The following is a 25,930-nucleotide window of genomic DNA, read 5'->3' as shown; positions in this document are numbered from 1 at the left end:
AATTATTTTTATTGAGTTATATATTTTTCTCCACTCCCCACCCTTTCTCTCTCCTCCCCTTCTACCCTCCCCCATGGTCCTCATGCTCCAAATTTACTCAGGAGATCTTGTCTTTTTCTACTTCCCATGTCGATTAGAACCATGTATATCTCTCTTAGGGTCCTCTTTGTTGTCTAGTTTCTCTGGGATTGTGAATTGTAGGCTGGCTTTTCTTTGCTTTATATCTAAAAGCCACTTATGAGTGAGTACATATGATATTTATCTTTCTGTGTTTGGGTTACCTCACTCAATATTATGTTTTCTAGATCCATCCATTTGCCTGCAAAAAAAAATGTCATTTTTTTTCTGCTGTGTAGTACTCCATTGTGTAAATGTACCACATTTTTCTTATCCATTCTTTGGTCAAGGGGCATTTAGATTGTTTCCAGGTTCTGGCTATGACAAACAATGCTGCTGTGAAGATAGTTGAGCACATGTCATTGTGGTACGATTGAGCATCCTTTGGATATATACCCAAAAGTGGTATTGCTGGGTCTTGATTCTTGAGAAATACTGATATCCAAAGCAGCTGTACCAGTTTTCACTCCCACCAGCAATGCAGGAGTGTTCCCTTTACCCCAAATTCTCTCCAGCATAAGTTGTCATCAGAGGTTTTGATCTCGGCCATTCTTACAGGTGTAAGATGGAGTCTCAGAATTGTTTTTATTTGCATTTCTCTGATGACTAAGGATGTTGAACATTTCCTTATGTGTCTTTCCACCATTTTAGATTCCTTTGTTGAGAGTTCTCTGTTTAGGTCTGTACCATATTTTTTGGATTATTTGTTCTTTTGATGACTAATTTTTGAGTTCTTTGTATATTTTGGAGATCAGTCCTCTGTCCAATATGGGGTTGGTGAAGATCTTTTCCCATTCTGTAGGCTGCTGTTTTGTCTTGTTGACCATGTCCTTTGCTTTACAGAAGCTTTTCAGTTTCAGGAGGTCCCATTTATTGTTTCTCTCAGTGTCTGTGCTACTGAGATTATATTTAGGAAGTGGTCTCCTATGCAATGCATTCAACTGTATTTCCCACTTTCTCTTCTATGAGATTTAGTGTGCTTGGTTTTATGTTGAGGTCTTTGATACATTTGGACTTGAGTTTTAGCATGGCACTTGATATAGATCTATTTTCATTCTTCTACATGTTGATATCCAATTATGCCAGCACCATTTGTTGAATATGCTTTCTTTTTTCCATTTTATGTTTTTTGTTTCTTTGTCAAAAATCAGGTGTTCGTAGGTGTGTGGATTGATATCCGGATCTTTGATTTGATTCCATTGCTCCTCCTATCTGTTTTTATGCTAATACCAGACTGTCTTCAGTACTGTGGCTCTGTAGTAGAATTTGAAGTCAGGGATTGTGATATCTCCAGAAGTGAGGATAGAGAATTTAAAATCTCTTGGACTGTATAGTAAGACCATGCCTAAAAGAAACACACAGAGGGCTGGAGAGATGGCTCAGAGGTTAAGAGCATTGCCTGCTCTTCCAAAGGTCCTGAGTTCATTTCCCAGCAACCACATGGTGGCTCACAACCATCTATGATGGGGATCTGGTGCCCTCTTCTGGCCTGCAGGCATACACACAGACAGAATATTGTATACATAATAAATAAATAAATATAAAAAATGTTTTATAAAAAAGAAACACACAGATACACACACACACCAAGAAGAAAGGGCGTGTACGTATTGGTGGTAGAAAGGGAGGGGGGATGTTTAGAGGCTCAATCATAAAACCTACACATTAAAGAAGTTCGCTTGCTAAGCCTATTTTTCAGGTTTCTGTGATTAACGTACTAATACGGATCACAGTGTATTGCGAACTGGGTTGCAGACCAGCACTCACCCATATGCTGTTTTCATGATGCACATCTGAAATGGTGCAGGATGAGAAGAAAACAGGAAGGAAACCATGACAACAGCTGACAGAGTAGGATGGAAGGCAGAAGCATTCGTTTTCATCAGAGCCGCCTTCATGAAGACAGAGCATTCTGGGGCATCTGGATGGCTTCCCATCAGCACACCTGAAGAAAACCCCTCCACTCCAAATGCTCTGGAGAACTGGTGGGGACACAGGAGGGACGCTAGGCTCTAGCTCGGTCTCCTTAGTTTCACAGCCGATGTCAAAACAGTCCTTCAATAGACATTGAGAAATTTTTTTTTTATGTGACAGAATGAACATCAATTACTTTCCCCCCAGTGCTAGGAATTGAACCTGGGGCCTCACACAAGCAGGGCAAGCACTCGACCCCCAGACCCACGTTGTTTTAGTTCCGCATGAAAATTTTGCAAGACGTGGTCCTGCCCTAAGGCATAATGGAAGCCTTGGCATATTCAAAACACAAAATTCTAGGATTCAAGTCCCCTGACCACAATGATAGCAAAGGATATTAACGCGCTCTTCCAAACAACCTGAGAGAAGAAAGTAAAATCTTCAGTCTTGAGAGAAATGAACAGAGCACAGCAGAGATTTTCCTTGGGGGTGGGGAGGGGAGCGGAGGCAGAGCTGCTCAATCCCAGCATACACGCATTTGGGGACACAGAGTCTTTGTTTGGGGGCAAGGGTGGAAGGCAGCCATCCTACATTCTGTAGAGAGTTTAATAGCGTCCTTTTCCCCACCCACCAGGTGTCAGGAGCAGACCCCCGGTTGTGAGAATGAAAAATGTCTTTAGACACCTTCTGAAGTTTCCTCCTCGTGAAGTTGCTCCTGTCTGAACCCTTCATCTAGGTCTTGACCGTTCTAGACCAAATAAAGAAAGCATATCATAGATTGCTTAATTTGAAACGTCTGTATCAAAAATAGCCTGTGACACATGTGGTTAGGGTTCAATAAGGACCAGGGAAGCTGATGAATTAAATTTTTAATGGAAGAACTGCTTTTTCTGATGCCCTTCTGGGCCTCCACAGGCACTGAACACGCATGGTTCACAGACATGCATGAAGGCAGTACACCTGTACACAAAAATATAAAATCTCAAAATGACAACAATAGATAAAAGACCCTTCCCTTCAAGCCTGAAAACCAAGGACTGGAGTTGTCCTCTGACCTCTGTGGACATATGTGTGCATACGTGTGTGTGTATGTATGTATGTATGTGTGTATATATGTGTATTAATTTTTTAAAAAAATTTAATCATGGTTTTGTTGTGGAAAACAAAAATTTAATATTTTCACATCAGCTTCCTCAGCATTTAAGCATTAAATTATTACATCTTTGGATTCTACTTTTATGGAATGTTCTTTTTCTTAATTGCTATTCAAGTTACTGACGTGTTTCATAAGAAGTTGTCTGGTGGATTTTGTCTTAGGGTTAGAGCAGAATTGCCAACTGTGTCTGAAATGGTACTAAATATACTTTTGCCATTCTGTGCTATGTATTTGTGCAAAGCAGTTTCAGCCTCAGTGATTATAAAAATCAAAATATTGATCAATTCTGAAAAGTTGACTGTGTTCTCCATCTTGCAGTTCCAGAGTTCAGCCAAGATCTAATTCTTCATATAAAAGTAATAAATAAACACATTAATCTCACTAATATGTAGATTTGCCTCCATCTTTAATGTGTTAAATACTGGTGTTTAAATAAATCCCTTCACAATCTCTCAGCATTTAAGTGTTTGATTTATATGCCTATTTTATTTTTGCAGGGTCATATAAAAGTTTCTTGGATGATAAAGGGGTCACATGTAGAAAAAGTTTAAAAATCCCTGACCTAGACAAGTTAATGTAAGATTAGAGACCCAAATCTAAGAATAGAATCTAAACAGTACAATTGATGCTACCCTATTGCATCATGGCCACAGCCCACCTCAGTAGATGGTACCCTACTGCATCATGGCCACAGCCCACCTCAGTAGATGGTACCTTACTGCATCATGGCCACAGCCCTCCATTTCCCTGGAAGTACTTTGGAACAGATAATGTCTTAATTATATATGTTTTTCCAAAGGAAACCTTAACAAATTCTCAGAAGTACAAATGGCACACTGTGAAAACATTCACCTGTTCTGTGACTAGAAATTCAAGACAAAGCAGCAAGAAGCAAAATTATCCACTTGGAAGTCTCTGGATTCTGCTTCCAAACTCTAGGATCAAAGAAAAAAATTGAAGAATGAAATACATATATATAAGAGATCAATAACAAAAGTCTTACACAGTATTCTTTGGGGCCAGAGGACCCGAGTTCAGTTCCCAGTACACACGTGGCAGCTCACAACTCTCCACTGGATTCTCCAGTCCCAGGGAATCTGACACCTTCTTTTGGCCTCTGAGGGAACCAGGCACACAAGTAGTGCACATGCATGGTTGCAGGCAAAATAGCCATGCACATAAAATGATGAAAACATTTAAAAATGTTCACAGTAACGTCTATGAGAAACACTCGAGGACATTTTTAGCATTAAAATAAGAGTTGAGTTGTAGGGAGAGTGGGCGTGAAGGCGCCCATGCATAGTGGGTGTGTGGAAGCCAGAGGCAACCATTGTACTCCTCCACTCCTCTCGGGTTTTGTCTTTCTTCATTTTCGTGTGTGTGTGTGTGTGTGTGTGTGTGCATGTTCAAGTGGTCACAATCATCCGAATTTGATGGCAGGAATTATCCCCCATTGTCTCTTCTCTGTCACACACAGCTCAGTGACACCAGAGACATGGCTAATCTTGCTAGCCAGCTGTGGAGGAACGTTTATGGGGAGGGATGAAATGGAGACAGTTGGATTGATCCTACCGTGTGGGGATTAAAGGCCTGTGCCACCACTGCCCAGCAAGATCTCACGCTTTTAAAGAGAAGTTGTAAACCCCACATAAAATAGAAAGCCACTTGCTTGCTTAATGAAGGAAAAGCTGAGAATAAGGGGGTGCTTAACGTTAGAAATCAGACAGAATAAATAATAAATGCAGAGGAAATAAAAAATAATTCTAAGAATGTTCACGTAAGCCTCAATGACTCATGCGTCTACATTGTGTCTATTTGGGTCAAGAGTACGCAGTATTCTAAATCCTGGGAAGCAGTCCGATTATACATCTTACATATGAAGAAGCTGAGGCCCAGTGAGGTCAATCGTAGCCAGTGTCCCTTGGCCAGGGACTGGGCCGGGATTCAGAAGTGGGCTTCCAGCATCTGCGCTTGCTGGTGCTCATTGTCACACAGGAGACAAGGCAGAGCCGTGTTCAGGATGGAGTGTGTATCATGAGATGATCCGCTTACAGCTGGACTGAGCTCCTGTGTGGGCGGCATGCTGACCATCTGCCCAGGGCAGATGCCAACAGAGTGGCAAAGTGCCAAGGGACCCTCGGGGCTTCACAGATGCTCTGCACTATGCGGAGGTCGGGGGAGAATGGCGTTCCGCCTTGAGATCCTCCTAAGGGGATCCCTGTGGGAAGCCTAGGCCAGTACGGAAATGGCCACTGCCTCCTCTCAACCACAAGTTCCTCCTCTGAGCCTGAGAGGCAAGTACAACGTTTGGCAAGGCGGAGCCTTCTAACGCATCATCCTGTCTTCTCCCAGATCCAGGAGATGGTCCACTCGGAGGTAGCTGCCTATGACTCCGGTCGGCCAGGGCCTCTTCTGGGTCGCCCAGCAATGCTGGCCAGCCACATGAGTGCCCTGAGCCAGTCCCAGCTCATCTCCCAGATGGGCATCCGGAGCGGCATTGCCCACAGCTCCCCATCACCTCCAGGGAGCAAGTCAGCGACCCCCTCTCCATCCAGTTCCACACAGGAGGAGGAGTCAGATGCCCATTTCAAGGTGCGTGAAATGGAAAGGTGTAGCTACCAGGTTATCTCCCCAAGTGGAGAAGGGGCTCTGCCAGGTCATTCTACCATGATCCTCTGGAAAAGACTAGAAAGGAGGTTTAGGTCTTAGTTGGAAACCAAGAGTCAGCGTGTGGACCTCTGGTCAGAGGGCTGGCACCTGAGCCCTTGGGACATCAGGCTGTGACTGCTGAATCTACTAGAGATCCTCTCCTCCAGGCAGTGCTGGCCCTGAAGAGGCCCAGGGTCCAGCCACAGTGTCCATGACAGGAGGCCCTGAACTGACCAGGGGTCTGTGTTCTTCTCAATTTGGTCCGGCATCATTCTGAGGGTACCCTGGCCTACAACAGAGGCCAAGTGGGGATGACTTTTGCCTTCCTCACCCCTCTCCCTCACCTCTTCTTTTCTCCCTCCATCTTTTCCTCCCCCCTGTTTTGCCTTCCTTTATTTCTACACATTCCTGGGGAGTTACCCTAGATCCTTGCCTGAGCTAGGCAAGTTCTCTGTTGCCAAGCTATACTCCAGCCTCAGGGATGGTTTTTGTTTTGTGTTGTTTCGTTGCGTTGTGTTTTGTTAACAAACATTTCTAGGATCTGGAGCTACAGTTCAATTGGCAGAGTGTTTTCCTAGCATGCACCAAACAAGCTCTGGATTCAGTCCCACACCACATAAACTAGATGTGGAAATGCATGCCTGCAATCTAAGCACTCAGGAAGTAGAGACGAGAGATCAGACATTCAAGATCATCTTTAAGTCCAATGTTATCCTTAACCACACAGCAAAGCTAGCTTGGGCCATGTTAGATCCTGTCTCACAAAAACAAACAAAAACAAAAACCCAAAACTCCCACAGAACAGACACTTTTATAAACACACAGTAAACACTCAATTCTCTAGTCCTCCTTACAGTCCTGGATGGCAGGTAATATTTGCTATCTCCATTTGGCAGATGGGGAAACTGAGGCATAGAGTAGTTAATTAACGTATCAGTGCTGTAGAGCCAGAATCCATACCCAGGTGACTGCAGCACAGGCTGGAATGTGCCCCCTAACCACTGCCGTGGCATATCCGACAGCCTCCATCACTCGAGCTGTCTGCCTTCAGAACCAGGCGACAGGAAAGTGCTCGCTGTGTGAGGATGAGGACCTGAGCCCTAGCACTGGGGAGGTAGAGACAGCAGGATCCCTGGGGTTTGCTGCTCAGCCAGCCTAGCTGAAAGGGACACTTCAGACTGAGAGACCTTGTCTCAAAAAAAAAAAAAAAAGATGGACAATACCTTAGTGACCACACTTGAGATAGACTGCTATCTTCCACACCCATGCACTCACACATGCGTATAAACACACACACACTCATACACATACTCATGCACACACGCACACAAACTCACACATTCACACACATTCACTCTTGCACATGCATGTGCATGCACGCACACACACATACACTCTCACAACACACTCACACACATAAGCATGCACACACACACACACACACACACACAGACCTGTTTTCAGTCCTCACCTTACCGAGGTCTCACCAAGGGCTAATGGATGAAGCCTGGAGACTCATGGATGAAGCCCCAGGGACTCTTGAAACAGAGCCAGCTTTGCCACAGGCCCTGCCAAATCCCCTGCCTCTCAGACGTGAGGTCTGAGTCTATCCTCCAGCCCAGCACTTAACCATCGTTGATCATGGTGCTGCCTTCACCTTGTTGACGTGCAGAAGAAGCACAACCCTCCCTGTAGGATCCAGGTCTTGGTTCAAAGGCCCCCGTACCTGGTTAGCCTCAGTGTCCCCAAAGAGAACAACTAGGGTCTGTGAAAAACATCCCAACACCTTCTCATCCTGGAACCCCTAAGTCAAATGTGTTTGAGACCACACCCTAGAGCCTGTTCAGGTGAGTCCTCTGACTGGGTGGCAGCCATGTTACCCTCGCCCCCTTCCTGACACCAGAGAGTCCCAGGGGGAAAACCATTGTCTGGAGTCACAGCTGAAGTGCAGGGAAAGTGACCTACACTTTAGAATCAGAGGCATTAGTTGGACATTATTTATGGCCATGACAGGGAGGGGCGAAGGGTCTAGCAGGTGCACATCAACTACTGCATTGTCTAGGAGCGTGGACCCTTGGTTTATTCTCATTTTGGGAGGCAGGGTCTCTTTATGCTGCCCATACTGGTCTTACTCTCAATCCTCCTGCCTCAGCCTCCTGAGTACAAGGATTACAGGCATGTACTGCCATGCCTGGCTTTGGGCCTCTGTCCCTGGTCAGTGTTGGTTGGGAGACTTTGGAAGTCTACAAAGACAGATGTTAATGTGGTGGGGGTGAAGTGCTATGAAAACAGAGCGGGTTTTGTTTACATTTTTGAAGGGTTAGAAACACACATGGCTCCTGTCCATAGGGAGGGGTAGAAAGACCCAGAGTGCTGCCCAGGGCACTGCCCAGCCTCACCAGCAAGTCAGTATTCTTGGCTTGACAGACTCCAGGGAGTTTCTAGGTCCTCTGTATGGACACATGCTGGTTCCTTCTAAACAGAAACCTACACCTCAGGCTCCAACCCAGGGTGCATGAGCATCTGTCTGTCTTTCTGTCTCTGTATGCCTCTGGGTCCCTTTGTCCCTGGGAGTTGTCTCTCTATGTATAGTTGTGTGTCATTCTGTTTGTCTGCCCTGACTCCCTGTATTTCTACATCTATGTGTGTGTGTCTATTTCCATCTACATATATGTATGTATGTATGTATGTATGAATGTATACTGTCTATCTGTTGTCTGGTTCATGTGTTCATGTATGTTTATCTATGTGTATGTGTCTGTTGCCACCCTCCTCCAATGCGTGACAGTGTAGGCCAAAGCTGCCTGGGTATGAGCCCCTGGCTGGGCAGCCCTTTCTCTGCTTGGGAGAGAACAGAACTAGATAGGTCTGAGGTAAGCTGCCGAGAAAGCCTAGCTCAGTTCAAGGTTAGCTGAAGTCACTTTGGCTAGGAACCCCTTGATCTCTTCAGTTTACCAACTGCTCCCACCTGGCAGATCTCGGGAGAGAAGAGACCCTCAGCAGACCCAGGCAAAAAGGCCAAGAACCCAAAGAAGAAGAAGAAGAAGGACCCCAACGAGCCACAGAAGCCAGTGTCAGCCTACGCTCTCTTCTTCAGAGACACTCAGGCCGCCATCAAGGGGCAGAATCCCAGTGCCACCTTTGGGGATGTGTCCAAAATAGTGGCCTCCATGTGGGACAGCCTGGGAGAAGAGCAGAAACAGGTGAGCCTTGGTCCCCTTCTAAACCTGTCCCTGAGATTTGGGGCCCTGGAACCAAGAGTGTGATACTAGGCTTGGCCTCTGGGGCTAGAGGCTCCTGCAAGGGGCTTTGCTGCTTTGTTTGCTCATCTATAAGCTGGGAAGCTGGGTTCCTTCCATCCCTGCTGACCTCCAGTGCTGTGTTCTACTACCTCTGCTGGGCCCCTGCTCCCCCATCCATAAACCAGGGAACACCTCCATCCAGCAGTCCCCTTAACTCGGTCCTTTGTGCTCCACTGGCCATGTGGGCTCTCTGAAGGCCTCCAGGCAGAAGGAAGCTGAACTGGCTCCTGCCATTGGAAATGCGTTACCAGCTACTCACTTCAGATTGACTGCCTAGCCTCTTTGATCCTGGCTTCCCTACCTACTGACTACCATGCTTGGAGCATGCCTAGGCTAAGCGCCATGGGGATCCCCCCTCCATCACCACATCACATCTTTTCAGCACCCCAGGGAGTCACTATCCATTGGCTCTTTTGAAAGTAGAGGGTGTGGTGGGGACTCCATAGGATTCTGTCTTGCACAGCGGCGGGGGAATAAAGATGTTGCACATGGGGCATGTGGGAAGCCCAGAGCAGTAGCAAGCTGGACCACAGATGTGAGTTGTGGTCCTATTTGTCAATGTAGAGATTCTGCAGACTAGTTGAGGGCCGGTAGTTTAAAAGATGGTCTAAAACCTGCTGGAAAAAAGTGGAGACAAGAAGCCAGGGAAGGCAGAGGACATTGTCAGAGAATTTTTACCGTGGGCAAGAGGAGCTCTGGAGCTAACCCTTTGTCTTTGTTAACCCACCTGAGCTGCAAAGGTGCCGGGTGAACCCTGGCTTTGCTAGTCATTGGCTGAGAGCTGCTCTAGGAGAGACCAATCCTCCCACATTTCTGGCCTCACTCATGTAGCAGGCCAGGGTCTTGCTCCTAGGAAGAGGTCTCTGAAGGGGACTTTGCTGTTGGCCTTGGATGCTGTGTCTGCTGCTACTGCAGCGGGAAAACCCAGGGAGGCTGCAGCTTCCACTCTAAGACCTTTGTCCTTTCCTCATGTTGTGAGTTGTGCTGGGCTCAGCAGGGTGGTTCATCAGCTGCCCCTGGTGAGAAGTGTCTATGCTTCTGCAGTCGGCTGCAATACATGAGGCAACTCTTCTTCAAGAAGGTAGATAGCTGGGTCTTGCGTGTCTCGTGGTCCCACAGGCTAGACAGGTGTCTTCATCACTGGTTGATTGCTGTGAAGAAACACCATGACCAAGGGCTGAGTTGGGGGCTTGCTTGCAGTTTCAGAGACCTAGTCCACTAGCATCACGGTAGAGAGCATGGTGGCAGGCTGACATGGTGCTGGAAAAGCAACTGAGTGTGACATCTTGATCTGCAAGCAGGGAGAGAGACAGATACAGACAGACAGACAGACAGACAGACAGACAGACAGACAGACAGAAGTAGAGAGAGACAGATAGATAGACAGAGACAGAGAGATATATCCTAGGCCTGGCATGGGCTCTTGAAACTTCAAAGCTCACCCCTAGTGACATACTTCCTCCAACAAGGCCACTCCCTGGTGACCATACATTCAAGTATATGAGCCTGTGGGGGCCCATTTTTTTTTCAAGCCATCACACCAGGCTAATTCCCGGAGCAACCAAGAGCCATTCCAGAGTCTCAGCACTTTCCAAATCTCCTGCATTCGCTTATTCTTATGCCACTAGCCAAATAGTCTCAAGGCTGAGCCCCAAGTCATGGTGGAAGCGTTCTACTTACAAGGCACGGGCAGAGGGAATGTGAGACACATGGGCCATTCCTACCAGAACGTGGAAACCTAGGTCTAACGAAGAGGAGCAGTGGCAGCCGTAGGAGTAAGAGCCTGGTTCACGTCAGAATAGAAAGATAGTGTGGCATTAAGACGTTGGTGGTGTTCTGGGCCAAAGAGAGGCTTCTGGGTGACCTGTCTTTCTATCGTCACTTGTGCCAATATCACGGCTGAGGAACTGGAGGGTAGCCTGGCCTCTGACCCCACAACCTTCATTCATGCCTAGCCCTGGAAGCCCCTCTTATCATCCCAGCCTCTGCACTGTGGCTCCTCTGTGACGTTTTCTCCAGAGTTGCCCAATGTCTTGGATCTTTCAGGCATATAAGAGGAAGACCGAAGCTGCCAAGAAGGAGTACCTGAAAGCCTTGGCAGCCTACAGAGCTAGCCTCGTCTCCAAGGTAACTAAATCCCTAGGCAAGGTCCTGATGAGCGTGTACCACTGGAGTGATAGAGCAAAGGCTGGGACTCGCGGGAGCAGCAGGTACCACAGACCTCAGAGAGGATGAGTGACCTTGTGCGTCACACCTTGGGATCACCTCCAGTGTGGCAGGCTTCATGTGAGGCTCATTTCATTGACTTCCTTCAGCAGGAGGGGCTAGCACTCAGAGGGCTCCACAATGAGCCTGGGATTGGCCATTTAAGTGACTGTTGTAGATTCCAACCCAGCTTTGCTGTTCTAACTCCTGACCAGGCTCTCTACCTCTCTGTCCACACCAGAAGCACAGGGGCAAGGAGTGGGTCTGAGGCCCCAAAGGAGGCAGAGCATTGTCCTGGAGGCTGTCACAAAGAAAATGACACCTAGGTCAGGCTCGAAAGGGCCAAGCAAAGGGTGCTTGCAGAGTTGAGAGAATTTCATGGGCAAAGGTGGGAGGCTGGGAGTAGCATAAGCAGAGCATAGTGCATTGCTGGCATTGATCTTGCTGCCAGGGTGAGGATAGAGGGACCATACTTAACGGGGAGCCCACATGAGGGTAAAGGTGGGGCTGACTGGCTGACCAAAACCGCATACCCGCAGGTGCCTGCATAGTTATGGTTTATTAGTTCACAGCCGGCCCCGTAGCACAACACAGAGCCGTCCAGAGGTCTTGCAGGCTGCAGGCCTACCTAGTCCACAGTCCAGGTTCTGCCCTGTCTCTGATTTATCCCTGGCTTCTATCTTCCTCTAGAGCCCTCCGGACCAAGGTGAGGCCAAGACTGCTCAGGCAAATCCACCAGCCAAAATGCTCCCACCCAAGCAGCCCATGTATGCCATGCCCGGCCTGGCTTCCTTCCTGACGCCCTCGGACCTGCAGGCCTTCCGCACTGGAGCCTCTCCCGCCAGCCTGGCCAGGACGCTGGGCTCCAAGGCCCTGCTGCCAGGCCTCAGCACATCCCCACCACCACCCTCCTTTCCTCTCAGCCCCTCATTGCACCAGCAGCTGCCACTGCCCCCCCACGCGCAGGGCGCCCTCCTCAGCCCACCTCTCAGCATGTCCCCCGCCCCTCAGCCTCCTGTCCTGCCTGCCTCCATGGCACTCCAGGTGCAGCTGGCGATGAGCCCCTCCCCTCCAGGGCCACAGGTAAGCAGGGCCAAGCAGCAGCCGCCTGTGATTCTCACCAAGAGGGAAGGAAGGCAGCTGGGGTTGGGAGGTGGGGGTTCACATACTGGCTGGGCCACTCACCAGCTGTGCAACATCAGCCATAACCTCGTACCTCTCTGAGCCTCAGTTTCCCGTTCTCTTAAATGGGTCTAGAACACCTACTTGCCCAGAGAGATACTGGCTACTCCAGGCAGTTGACTAGTTGCCAGCTAAGCTTTGCTCCAGAACCTTTTCTTAGAACACTGTGACCTCTGCCAGATTGTCCCAGCTTGTTTGCGATCTCCAAAGCCCTAGCTTCCAGTGATGGTTCCACAAGTGGTTCTAGAAAAAAACAAAAGCAAAGCCACGCCCGCCCCCCAAAACTCAGCTGAGACAGGGTTTGGATGTTTGTTTTCACTTTCTTTCCTTTTCTTCTCTGTCATGCTGGGGGTGGAAGCCAGAGTCCCACACACCCCAGGCAGGTACTCCATCGCTGAGCCACACGGTCAGCTCGCACTGAATTTTCCCAAAGATCTTCTACTAGGGAGAAAGAGAAACAGGCAGAGTGGCCATTCTGTGTGGACCCAGGATGTGTCTCTGAGGCGTAAAGATGACAGACGCCAACTGCCGGAGAGGCTCCCCTTGGTCTCTCCTCTGCTCACTGCCCATCCCTCCTTCCCCTGTAGGACTTCCCACACATCTCTGAGTTCCCCAGTGGCTCTGGCTCCCGCTCACCTGGCCCATCCAACCCTTCCAGCAGCGCGGACTGGGATGGGAGTTACCCCAGCGGGGAGCGTGGCCTCGGCACCTGCAGGTCAGTCCTCCTCAGATCCCCTTTACTGTCCATTCCTGATAGGGGGCAGGGGTGGCAGGAGGGCAGGGGGACACTGAGGGAATGTGAAGTAGGCACCCTCAGCCCACGTGGTGGATGTTTAGAGTACAGGGAACAACACAGATCAGAGTAAAGCTCGGGGGGGTGGGGGTAGACAGCTGATTGGATGCCCAGGCCAACAGGGAAACTGAGGCTGGCCTTGATTCATGCCTTTTCTTCTTTTGTCCCATGTTTTCACAAATGGAGAGTGAGGTCTGAGTATTTAGTGGACAGTGACCAGCTCCACCACCGGGCAGTGTGTCCCCCATTCCTGGCCGCCAGCCTTCCAGCATGGGCTTCTCGCTTTGCTAGTGCTCCTGGCCCTTTATCAACCCTGCCCTTGCCTCCACTTCTGACCTTCTAGGGAGAGCCCTTGAAGGTGTGCAGACTCCAGTAGACAGGGTTCCCTTCGTAGCCCACGCAGGCACAGACTCTCCCTCAGCCCTTCCCTTTCACCCAGTTTCCTTTCCCAAAATTCAGGGCCAAGGAGGAGTAAGTACGTTGTATCTGAACTTCCCAAGGCTGTCCCTTCTCCCCTGGGTGAGAATGTTTGATCCTCAACAGCCTGTTCTAGAATTGCTTGTTAAATGTGAAGTCTTTCTATGTAGCCCAGGCTAGTTTTGAACTCGTGAGTCTCCTGTCTCATCCTCCCACAGGCACGGGTCAACATATCTGACTTGCCCTGTGTGGTATTCTATGGAGAGGAAGGTGTCTACTTTCCTGTAATTCTGTTTGAAGTGCACAGTTGATGATGTTATGATTAAATGTAGACATGGTGGGTGTGCTGAGGCATATCTCAGTTGGTAGAACGTTTGCCTAGAATGCAGAAAGCCCTGGGTTTGGTCCTAGCACCTCCTAAACCTGGTGTGGTGATGTATACCTAGGACTCCAGAACTCAGGGTGGAGGTTGGGATGGAAGCATGAGAATCAAAAGTTCTAGATCATTCTCAGCTACCTCTCAAGTTCAAGGCCAGCCTGGGATATATAAGTTCCTGTCTTAAAACACAAACACACACATGGACATGGAGCAAATGATAAAAAAATAATTAGATGGTCCCTGGTAGGATGCCAGGAAGGGTGCTTGGTTCTGCTTGATGGGCAGCCTCTCCTTCAACCTTAGGGACAGCTGATGAGAATGAGGGACACAGGACCGGGGCACCAGGGTGGGCTCCAGGAGCTGACGGCCCCTACTCTCTCCTGCAGCCTGCTCCCCACAGATAAATCGCTCTACCTCACCTAATCCCGCCTCCCCTCCCTCCCTGAGGCTCTCCGGAGGGCACTGCTCCGAGCCGGAAGGGCTGACCACAGGAGAGAGGCCATGGCAGCAGGCAGGGTGACCGGCCAGCAGTGATACACCTATGCCCCAGGGCTGAGTCTCTCCCTCGACCTCCCACCAGACTCTGCAGAGGCAGCCCACCGCCCACCACCAGCCCAAAGAACCTGCAGGAACCTTCTGCCCGCTGACCTGCTTGCTCCAGGGTAGCTGTGGACCCCACTCCTTGGCCTGCACACAGTCCCCTGCGTCCGGACTTCTGGCCCCAGCCCAAGCTCACCGGGCTGCCCCCCCCTCAAGGTTGCTTAGCAACAGACACCCACCCCAGATGCTGGGCCAGCCACAGGTGTGCTCTCAGTGTACACAAAAGATGCTGAAACCCACGCGCTGTGGGTTCCGTGTAAGTAGTTCACTGTTTTAGAACCGTGCTGAAGACATCTGTAAGATTATTTTGTGGGGAAAAAGAAAGTTTCCTTTAAAGTAAAAAAAAAAAAATTTTATAAGACCTTTAGCACAGTTTTTTTTTTTAAGTTTTATCTTAAGGGAGACATGTGCACAAACAGCTGTCAAACTGATTCTTATCTGCACTCAGAGAGAATGGGAGCTTTTAAGCCACATCCAGGGCCGCCGCCTTCTTCTTCTTCTTCTTCTTCTTCTTCTTCTTCTTCTTCTTCTTCTTCTTCTTCTTCTTCTTCTTCTTCTTCTTCTTCTTCTTCTTCTTCCTCCTCTTCCTCTTCTCCTCCTCCTCCTCCTCTTCTTCGTTCTCTTCCTCTTCTTCCTCCTTTTCATGTTCTTTTTCCTCCTCTTCCTCCTCCTCTTTTTTTTGATCATATATCCACCTATTTAAAATTGCCAGTAACAATTTGGGCCATCTATTTATGAAGAAAAGTTGAGAATAACGTTGTGGTTTCTCCTAACGTGTGTGTGGTTTGGGGTTTGGGTTTGGTTTAGGCTTTGGTTCGTGTTGTTCGCAGCTGTCTCCCGGCCCTTGCAATGTCTGTCCTAGTGCCCCCCGTGCTTTGCTCAGAACTCTTTGTAATAAAACTCCTGAAAAGTGGCAAGCAACCCTGTGTCTTCCAGCACTTTTTCACCCTATGCCCAAAACCAGATGAATAAACAACAGATACAGGAATGTTACACCAATGTCCCTGATGACATAGGTACAAAAACTTGCAATAAATTTTACAAATAGAATTCAAGCACACATTGAGGACTGGCAAGATGCCTCAGCTGGTAGAGGCACCTGCTGCCAATGTGACAATTGAGTTTGAGCCCCGGGACCCACGTGGTAGACAGGAGGAACTGATCCCTGGAAGTTGTCCTCTGACCTCTACACATAAATAATGTACTGATAACTTTTTAAGAAGACGTTAAGAACACATTAAGAAGATCATACATCATGACCGAGTTCTTTTCATTCAATGGCTGCAAGATTGGTCCTGCATCTGAGCCAGGCCTGGACTCCTGAAGTGGCACGTGGTAGTGGCTTCACTAGGTCAGAGTTTCTTCTGAGGGAAAACTAAGAGCAGAGTCCTGCCTGCCACTCCGCAAGCAGCTTGAGTGCCTGTGTCCAGGCAAAATCCACCCCTGACCTCAGCTGTGGTATGGGCAGAAGGAGATACAAAACTCTCTGTTTTGTGGCTCAGAGTAAATGCTCAGGAGACCTGTGTTGTTGGGGTGAAGGCAATCATACCCAACAGTGTGAAGATACAAGAGAGGGTCAGCCTTAGACTCTCCAGGTGAGACTTAGCTCTCCGGCCACTGAAAAGCATTGCTAAAATCCCAGTGGCTAAAGTGTGTCCCCAAATGTCAGCATATCCTGGAGAACACTGGTGTTTTCATATGCACAGTCGGATTTTATACGATTTCACTGCGGGGCTGGGATGTGTCTGTGTGTTTGCTTAGCAGACCAGACATTCTAGTTTCTATTCTCAGAACTACATAAAGAGAAATCATCTTCTAAAAAGATGTCGGTGTGAAATAGATCTGACTATGCATTGTAGATGTGAACATGTCTGAGGGGAAGATAGCAATGGGACAGAGCCATGGGCTCCTGGTGGCAAGGAGTGGGGTTCTAGGCACAGTGTCACCCCTCAGAAACACACACCAGCTAGAGACAGTGTGAGGCCAAGGGATGGGAGGGTTTTCTTCAAACCTTCCTTCAGGAAGCATCCTAGACCAGAGACTCCTTCACCCAGGCTCTCAGCAGCTGTTAGTGGTAACACTTCAAGGTAATAATTGTCACAAGTTGAACTCTGTGGGGAAGAATGGCAGTGGCCTGGCAGGGAGGGGTTGGGAGCCTGCTGTCACACCCTGTGACACAGCTCTCGGCTTGGTTTTCCAGTGTTTGACCCAACTCTTTGAGGCAGGGGCAGCTGTCCTGCTCTCCACAGAGGGGTCCCGCATTTACATCATCTCAGAACCTCCCTTCCTCCCAGCGAGCCACACCCTTCATCCAGAGGAGGCTTAGATGTAGGTGTAGGCTTGCGAGAGCAGTTTCCTTTCAAGGGCGTATTGTAATTCTCCTGGGAGAGAAACAGAAGAAAACACCGAGCAAAGTCAATCACCGCGCAGTTGCATTGGCGCAGCCTGGCAACGCGGAACACAAACCTCCAGTGGAGCTGCGCTGTCCTTTCTGAACATGTGGAACTCGCTGGAGCCATAGCAATGGCTTCCACAGCTGAATATCCATCTCTTGCTTTTATAAGACACCACTAGACCAACAAGGACAGCCCCAAATCAGCAGAGCCTGAGGCTATGGGAATCCAGCAAGCTGTGCCCGCATTTCATTCTTGTGCCAGGCGGGTGGGGACATTTGCAAATAGTTTGCATGGCTGGGCTGGCCTTTCGGGTGCTGAAGTGGATGCCAACTGTCTTCTTCCATTTGAGCCGCCATAATGGGGTACACAGGTGGGCTCATCACCAAAGATATCTTTACTCACAGCTCTCGAGACTGGTACGGCTGAGATGCTGCTGAGGGGCAAATTCCCAATCATAGAAACGTGCCTTGTGCCCTCACACGGCAGAGGTCTAGGAAACTGTTTTGGGTCTATTAGGGCACAAATCCCTATAATGAGGGCTTCATCTCTTGTCTTAATGGTATTCCACAACCTCCATATTCTATGACATTGAGGGCTAAGGTTCCAATGACTCTGGGAGACAGAGAGGTGAGGGAAAGACATGCAGCTTGTAGCACCAAGTACAGTGGGTGTTGTTGACATCCTCCAGATCTCCTTTACTGTCAACTATTCCCACTCATAGTGACACCCTTGTCCCAGAAGAGGGGGAAGGGGACAGAGCTGCCCACAGCTAATGCCTCGGCAATGGAGAAGCCTCACTGTGGAGGCAGCTTGAGCAGGGTCGCAAGAGCCACTTGGAGCCAATGCCTCCCTCTGCTCTGAGAGCCTGGCTCAACCGGAATCTACGTCTGCGGTCCTGTGTGTTCCTACAGAAGCAGACTCCAGATGCCAGCTGAGTCCATGGCCACAGTCGGGCCACATCCATGATACTCATAAATAGTTGTTTCTGTACCCACAAGTCCCAGCCTTGGGAAGTGGAGTCCCCTTCATTCTACAGTAACCACAGCCACACCCCACAGAGCACCCAGTCCAGCATTGTGGGCTGTCCCTGGGCTCTGCATCTCATAGCTGTGGCATGGGCCAGGGACTCCCACAGCTGCAGTGCCCGCCATGGCCAGGGTCAGTCTGTGGTCTGGACCTAAGGGCCATAGCTTGTCATTGAGAAAACCTTGAACTGCTGCAGCAGCCTGTCTCCGCTACTCAGGGCCTCCTCCCCTTCTCTCCTAAAGTCAGACTCCTGCCTGAGTCCCGCTGTCCACCCTTTCCCACATCTAGGAGGAGACCCCAACAGAAGACAGTTATTCCTGCTGTCCTTTCCTAGAGGAAGGCATGGCTGACCCTGAGATGGTCCAGGGACCTCTTCCTTTGGAAGAGACCTGGAAGGTTATCCATGTTAGAGTGTGGGCAACACGCAGAAGAATCCAACATCCTCAACGCTCGAACTCAATCTGCTTGTGCATCAAGAATGAAACAGAGAACCACCTTGTCTCTCCCCCACTGGGCCCCAGGGACACCAATCAGGGAGGGGCACAGATTTTTGCCTTTAGTGGCTTCAGAAACATTAATATTAGCTAATTATAAAGTTGTAACCTTATATACTAAGTCACATATGCAGATAATTAAAAATACCAACCATATACCTGGGGGGGGGCAAGAGGAGAATGAGGGAAGGGCAGAGATGTTCAGTCCATCTGAGATCTTGGTGATTTCCTTGGGGAGGTGGCATCTGCAGTGTGCCTGAACCAGAGATTAGGGTTTGCATGGCAATGGGATTTGGTTAGGTTTGGGTTTGGACTGGGATTAGAATTGGAGCTGGGGTAGGATTTGGGACTGAACTAAGACTACAAGTTGAGGTTGAGGTTGGAGTTATAGCTGGGATTTTGGTTGGATTAGGGTTGGAAGTGGGATGCATTGGGGTCGGGGTTGGGCAAGAAATGGGGTTGTAGGTTGGTGTCAGAGTTAGTGCTGGGGTTAATTAGTTTAGGACTGTCATTGGGGCTAGGGTTAAGGTTCCATCTAAGGTACCATCAGGATTGACACTTGGCTCCAGCCTGCTGGGCTCCCCTTCCCAGATCCCCAGCCTGCCTTTCTCCATGACAAAGGTTCTCATCAAGGATTGTAGAGCCCACACTGGTGTAGGAGGCTCTCTCATCTGGAGCAGGTCAGGTGCCCCCTGTGGAGATATGATACTTGCCTTCCATCCTGCACCTCTGCACCTCTCTCCTGGGGCCCGGGCCTGCTCTAGCTGCACAGTGCTGATGGTGGGATGTGGAGCCTGTGTGTGGTGCCCGGGCAGAGAAGGCAGGAGGTGGGTAGAGCGCCTGTGTACTTCCCACGTGAGGTGAGATGTGCCCGGCTGGCGTGTGTACATTTGTGTGGCGCACCGTATGTGTGGTGCCCATATGCATTGGTGCCGCACATTAGTGTATGCATGCTGAGCATGTTTGTATGCAGCACAGTCAGGTTGCCTTTGGGCCACAAGCTCACGAATAACAACACAGAGACTTCTTACTAATTATGAAAGCTGGGCCTTAATTTAGGCTTGTTCTCAACTAGTTCCTATAACTTAAATTAACCCATTTATATTAATCTGTGTTCTGCCACGTGCTGCTGCCTTTCTCCATACTGCTCATCCCGCGGCCTCTGTATCTGGCTGGCAACTCAGCCTCTTTTCTTCCCAGAGTTCTCTCTCTGCCCGGAAGTCCCACTTATACCTCCCTGCTGAGCTATTGGCCATTCAGCTTTTTATTACACCAATCACAGCAACACATCTTCACAGTGTACAAATAGCCCATGGCAATGTGGTGAGTGCAGGACATATGTGCATATGGTATTCATAATAGTGCATATGTATGGCTGATGTTCATGTGTGATGGTTCAGATACAACATAAGCACATACACCCACATGCATACTAAACCCACACATGGATGCATAGGACAAACTACACAGAATTCATGGATGTAGAACACACACCAAATGCACACATGGCATACTACATGTTTTCCACATGCACAGACAAAACAAATACTCCTAAACATGTATATACACACACACTGCATACATAAACATACCACCCACAAACAGCTCCTATGTACACAAATGCATCAGACACAGAAGTGCATCTTGCACACTTTTGTCCATCACATTCATACAATACACACCACACAGCCATGCATTCTGGGTAACATGTTAATTCATTCATTAACTAGCATATAAATGATCTGTTCTTGGATGCTGGAGAGAACTTACATGCAAGACCAGATAGTGCTCTGAACTGCTTGGCCATCTCTCCAGCCCCACATCACTTCGGCTTCTCAGTATGTCCAGAATTAATTAGCTGAAGTTCACTAGGTGCTGGGGTCAGCCATTCAGAATAGGAGGCAGTGGGTGTGCCTACCATGAGTGAGGGCTGTGGATGTGGCCTACCGGGGGGGGGGGGCAATTTGAGATGGTTCCAAGAAAAGCATGAAGAGAGGTGATAGGCAGTGGGGGAACCAGGAAGAGGGTGAGAAGGTGATGGGGGAAAGATGGTGGCCTAGGGACACCTCGTGCACTGCCAGCATATCCTACACACGGTGGGACACGCACCCACACAGGCTTCCACACATTCACTTTGGTTCCGTGGACATTGGTATTGGTGGGATTCCAGTGACTTCAGGGAAGGAATGCAGAGAAATACACATTAAAATAGGATTCCCAGAGACACACTGAGGCGTTGAGTTGTGATGATAGGCAGAAGAGCCAAAGACAATCACCAAACACACAGGACTGGCTAGCAGCCCTTCTGTTGATCTGGGGATGAGCAAAGAACCCTTGAAAAAGTAAACAGAGGCCAGGTGTGGTGGTGCACACCTTTAGTCCCAGCACTCCGGAGGCAGAGGCAGGAGGAGCTCTGTGAGTTCGAGGCCAGTTTGGTCTACACAGCAAGTTCCAGCCTAGCCAAACCTTTTTAAAATTATGTATTCGTTGTATGAGCACAGATTTGTGAACATAGCAGCCTGGGTATAGGAATCATAGTTCTAATGCACGCACGGCAAGAACTGTAAGATCACTATGCCCTCCACCCTGACCCTTTTCTCTTTTTGGTTTTCTTTGCCTTGCCCACAATTTTTGACTTGTTATAGTGTGTGTGTGTGTATTTGAATAACATAAAACAGAGAACTTTATTGGTTTTGTTTTACTTTTTTTTAGATGTTTTGAAATTTTTTGTGTGTATGAAAGTTTTGTCTGCAAAATCCTCATCCCCTCCCTTCCCTCTCCTCTCCTTCCCATAGTCCCCTCTCCCTTCTCCCCAGAGAGTTTCACTTCTGCTTTCTCGTCATGTACCATTCATGATTTTATGTGGCTGTATGAAACACAGGAACCGCAGATGAGAGAAAACACCTGCTATTCGTCATCCTGAGATCGGCTCCCTTCCCTTAACACGGCTGTCTCCATTTGTGTGGGTCACAGGTATTGCCAAAGCTCCCTTTGTTATTAGCAAAGTCCTGTGCTTTCTCCACTGGCGGGTCCCCTTTTCTGGCTTCATCTATGACCCCTCTTTATTTTTGCATCTCTGTTGTGGTGGGGCGCATCTCCCAGTAGCGTTCTAAAGACTGTCCCTACACAGAAGAATCCAAGTACCTTCACCAGCATGAGATGCCTTCCCTTCCCTCATCTCCTTCGTCGTCCCTGCCTTTCTGTACCGTTCATTCTCACGGTGTGGTCACACAGCCAGCCCGGGCACTGCTATCCTCCAGGCCTCCTGCACCTCCATCTTCCCGGCCCCCTGCACCTCCATCTTCCCGGCCCCCTGCACCTCCACCCTTCCGGCCCTCTGCATCTCTGTTCTCGCACTTCATCCCTGGAGTTCCTGTATGCGTCCAAGTCTCAGACGGACTGAGTCCAGGCCCACACTAACAGCCTCGTGTAAGTTAGCCGCTCTTTAAAGCTCCTCTCTAAGGCTCCGCGTTCTGAGGCTTTGGGCACCAGCGTGTGGATATGGGGACACTCGATCTCTTCCATAGCAGTGTGAACACTGCACAAAGCCACCTCCCCACTCTCCAGCACGACAATTAGCCACAGTTAGCTTTCCTTCTTGCCTCCAAACTCCACCCTCACATTATGATGCTGGCCCACAAAATGTCGATATCACTGCACCAATAAAATATGAGAGCACAAGTGGAATTATAAACTCGGTGCCTCTGGACTGGGCAGGCAACAGAGGAAAGCAGGGTGGCGTGTAAGAGAGCTTAGAGAAGAGTTGTGGCTAAGCAGAGGCACTGCTCTGCCAAAGAAAGTGTGTACGTCCAGTGTGCTTCAAAACATCTGCTAGCCCCTCACAAAAAGACAACTCCCAAGCTTTTCACCCCCATGCAGCCGTAAGCACCCCTTCTACCTGACCATCCCCTAGGATGTGGCTACAGGTGGGTTTGAAGGCAGATACACAGACCTGATTTTGAATCCTGGATTTTTAAAAACATTTTTAGTTAATTTTATGTGCATTGACTTTTTTCTGCATGTATGTCTGTGCGAGGGTGTCAGATCCCCTGGAACTGGAGTTACAGACAGCTGTGGGTGCTGGGAATTGAAGCTGGGTCTTCTGGGAGAGCAGTGCTCTTAACCTCTGAGCCAGCTCTCTAGCCCCTTTTTAATTCTTAGTTTATTGTGTGTGTTTGGGTATATTGCCTGTTATGTATCTGGACACCATGTGTGTGCATGGTGACCTTGGAGGCTAGGGAGAGGGTGTGGAACTGGGGTTACAGAAGGTTGTGAGTTGCCGTGTAGGTGAAGGGGATTGAACCTGTGTCCTCTGGAAGAGCAAATATTGGATTCTTATCTGAACAACACAGTACTGGCTTAAAAATCTCAGAACTGATGTGAGGGACATATAGAATAAAGCAAATAATAACTATGACAGGTTTTATTTTTAAATTAATGCCTTTCAAAGCGAGTCTGTGCTCCTGTGTGAAGCAGTTGCGCCTCCTGGTGGTAAAGTTAAGAACCGCACCTCAAATAAATAACCCTGACGCTAAATTGCACATTTGTGTGAAACAATGTATTGGAATCCAGTTCTGACCTAAGCAAAGTTACATAGGTGATTGCTCTTCATGCTAAGCCTCCATATCCCAGTCCTCTCCCAACAGTTACAGCCACCTTGAAGTGGCCATGACAACATTATAATACCATTTGGCGCGCAGTAACCCTTATGAGACAGTCTGCCAAGACAAATCTACCCAGGCTCTGGCCCACACCGATACCCTTCCATCTGGTGAGCAGGTGAGACAGAAGGGTACCCAGCTGGTATTGTTTGGTTGGATGGTGGATTGGTTTGGTTTGGGGAGTCTTTGGTTTGGGGATTTGTTTTCTTGTTTATGTTTTGTTTTGTTTTGTTTTGTTTTCTGGGTGGCAGTAGGGAAGGGTGACCCTGGCCTGGAGTTCCTAACCAAAAAACAAACAAACAAACAAACAAAAAAGTAGATCGTCGCAGACTCCAGAGATTTCACAGGAGTAAAATGTACCTTTGGGTTGTATGAAGTGCCACCCAGATTCCTCTCTTAAGCAAAGTGTACCCACACACACACCGAGAGTATAACTGTGGGGTGGCCGCATTCCCCTGTGGTCAGGTTTTAAAACATCATCCCAGAAGTCAGACCAAGAAAGACTGAACTTACCATAGATTTTCCTCCCAGAAAGGAGGAGTTTGGGGTCACTGGGGATGGAAGGTGGTGATCTCCGTTACCTCCATTTGCTTCTGGCAAATGTCTGTGTCCCTGTTCCTGTGGTGACTCCCTGGACAGCCATTTCTCAAGGGACTGAGGAGGAGCCCACATAGAAAGCCTGCCGGGAGCTGGCAGTCCTTCCTGGGAGATGAAGTGCTGGAAGCCAGGCCTGACTGCAGACTGCAGGGACCCTGGAGAAGAGACCCAGCCCTGCCCTCCTCCCACTCTCCTCAGAAGATCTAGGCTGCTGTTTTCACTTGCACATTGACATCCTCTGTAGCACTGGTCACCATTGCTACCTTACAGAAACAACCTGTGGAGTCACAATCGCTACCTTACAGAAACAACCTGTGGAGTCACAATCGCTACCTTACGGAAACAACCTGTGGAGTCATGGTATGGGCTGGAAAAATGGAGGCAGCTGGAAACAACGCTAAGTGAATGAATCCGATTTCAGAAAGACAAAGATCACATTTTCTCTCATTTGTGGGTCCTAGATTTTTTTAAGCTGAATATTTTCTTTGACAGTTCGTGCGTGTGTGCCTGTGTAGATGTGCACATGTGTGTGTGAGTGCGTGTGTGTGTGTGTGTGTGTGTGTGTGGCATTCTGCATCTCTTACCCCTGCTCTCAATTACCCCCTTCCCACCTCTGTCAGTGCTTCTCCCTCCCCACGAATCTCTTTCTCATACACACCTTTTTGTTTTGTTTTACGGCCCACTGAGTTTCACCAGAGCTGTCTGTATGACTACAGGTTCAGAACCATTCAATGGAGCCTGGTGTGTGTGTCTCACCAGTGTGGACACATTTGAAGACAGGATTTCTTCCCTCCCAGGATCCACAAGTAGCCAATAGCTCAGCATGGAATAATGGAACCGTAAGAGCCTGGTTTTTTTAAACAGGTCTTCTCGTGTAACCTAGGCTGGCCTTGGACTTGTAGTCTCCCTGCTTCAGCCTCTCAGGAAATCATGAGTGTGTACTCCCATGCCCAACTTTCTCCAGGCTTTTTTTTTTTTTTTTTTTTTTTTGCAGCTTTTTTTTGCAGCCAGGCTTTCAATCTGTGTGAAAGGCTGAGGAGGAGGCCTCTGCTTGTTCCTAGAGCAGACCCTTCTTTCCTGCTGCCATATGGAAAGAAGAGTGTGACTTATCAGGCCTGCACTGACAGAGCCCGGTAGCCCGGGCTCACCACGAATACCAACCACCTCATTGTCTTCCCTTTAATCTGTGCACTTGTGGATTGCCTGAACTTCACAGACGAAAGGACTGGTGCCCAGAGGTGTCAGTGACCGGCCCAGGGTCACAGAACTAGGCTAAGGCAGTGGCGCCTATGTGAGCATCATCCAGTGTGGCACCTGTTCGACGTCTGCTCCAAAGAGGCCACTCAAAGTCAGGGACCCGCAGCTATCTTTCCGTTTCTCGTATAAACTGACAGCGAGCCCATGGGCCCATTCCTAGGCTGATCGTGACTGAGCAAAGTGGAGCCATCAAGCTGACACTCTACCCAGTCCTGATGAAGGGACCTAGCAGATGTGGGACTGACCTTAACCGGCTCGCGCTGGACCAGTTTACCTTTGTTATTAACGTCTGCATTTTCTGAGCTAAATATAGCTCCCAAAGTGCTTTCATGCAAATGTGCAGACCTGTATTGAGATCCCCAGAACCCATGAAAGGCTAGACATGGTAGGACCGTCTGCAATCCCAGCACTGTATGGACACAGTAGGCCATCTGCAATTCCAGCACACTGTGGACATAATAGGACTGTCTGCTACCCCAGCGCTCTATGGACACAGTAGGACCGTCTATAATCCCAGAACTCTATGGACACAGTAGGACCGTCTGCTACCCCAGCACTCTATGGACACAGTAGGACCATCTGCAATCCCAGCGCTCTATGACAAGCTAGGCAGTAGAAACAGAACCTGAGCAGCCTGTGAGCGGGCTAGCCTGGCTCTGCAGCAGCTAACAAGCCCTGACTTCAATGAAGTAGAAGCTAAGGACCATCGTCCTAGGTGGTCTTCTGACCTCCACCCATGTGCGTAGCACAAGGCACACATATGCTAGCGTTGGTCTGCAATGTAG

General features: G+C 48.9%; 1 protein-coding gene across 3 annotated transcripts in view; it reads left to right on the top strand.

Moving 5' to 3' along the window:
* Positions 1-15,256, top strand: part of Tox2 (TOX high mobility group box family member 2) — a 117,071-nt gene extending 101,815 nt beyond the window's left edge. For all 3 annotated transcript variants that reach the window (XM_038330877.1, XM_038330879.1, XM_038330878.1), the window contains 6 exons: positions 5,540-5,779; positions 8,812-9,039; positions 11,185-11,265; positions 12,034-12,426; positions 13,113-13,240; positions 14,695-15,256. In XM_038330877.1, the coding sequence (XP_038186805.1) occupies positions 5,540-5,779; positions 8,812-9,039; positions 11,185-11,265; positions 12,034-12,426; positions 13,113-13,240; positions 14,695-14,761 (1,137 nt within the window). In that variant the 3' untranslated portion in view covers positions 14,762-15,256. The remainder of the gene's footprint in view (positions 1-5,539; positions 5,780-8,811; positions 9,040-11,184; positions 11,266-12,033; positions 12,427-13,112; positions 13,241-14,694) is intronic.
* The last annotated feature ends 10,674 nt before the right edge of the window (positions 15,257-25,930 follow it).

Source organism: Arvicola amphibius, chromosome 5 (assembly GCF_903992535.2).
Source record: "Arvicola amphibius chromosome 5, mArvAmp1.2, whole genome shotgun sequence".
NCBI classification, from domain to species: domain Eukaryota; kingdom Metazoa; phylum Chordata; class Mammalia; order Rodentia; family Cricetidae; genus Arvicola; species Arvicola amphibius.
The sequence above is the reverse complement of the archived record's forward strand: the minus strand, read 5'-3'. Positions and strand labels throughout refer to the sequence as shown.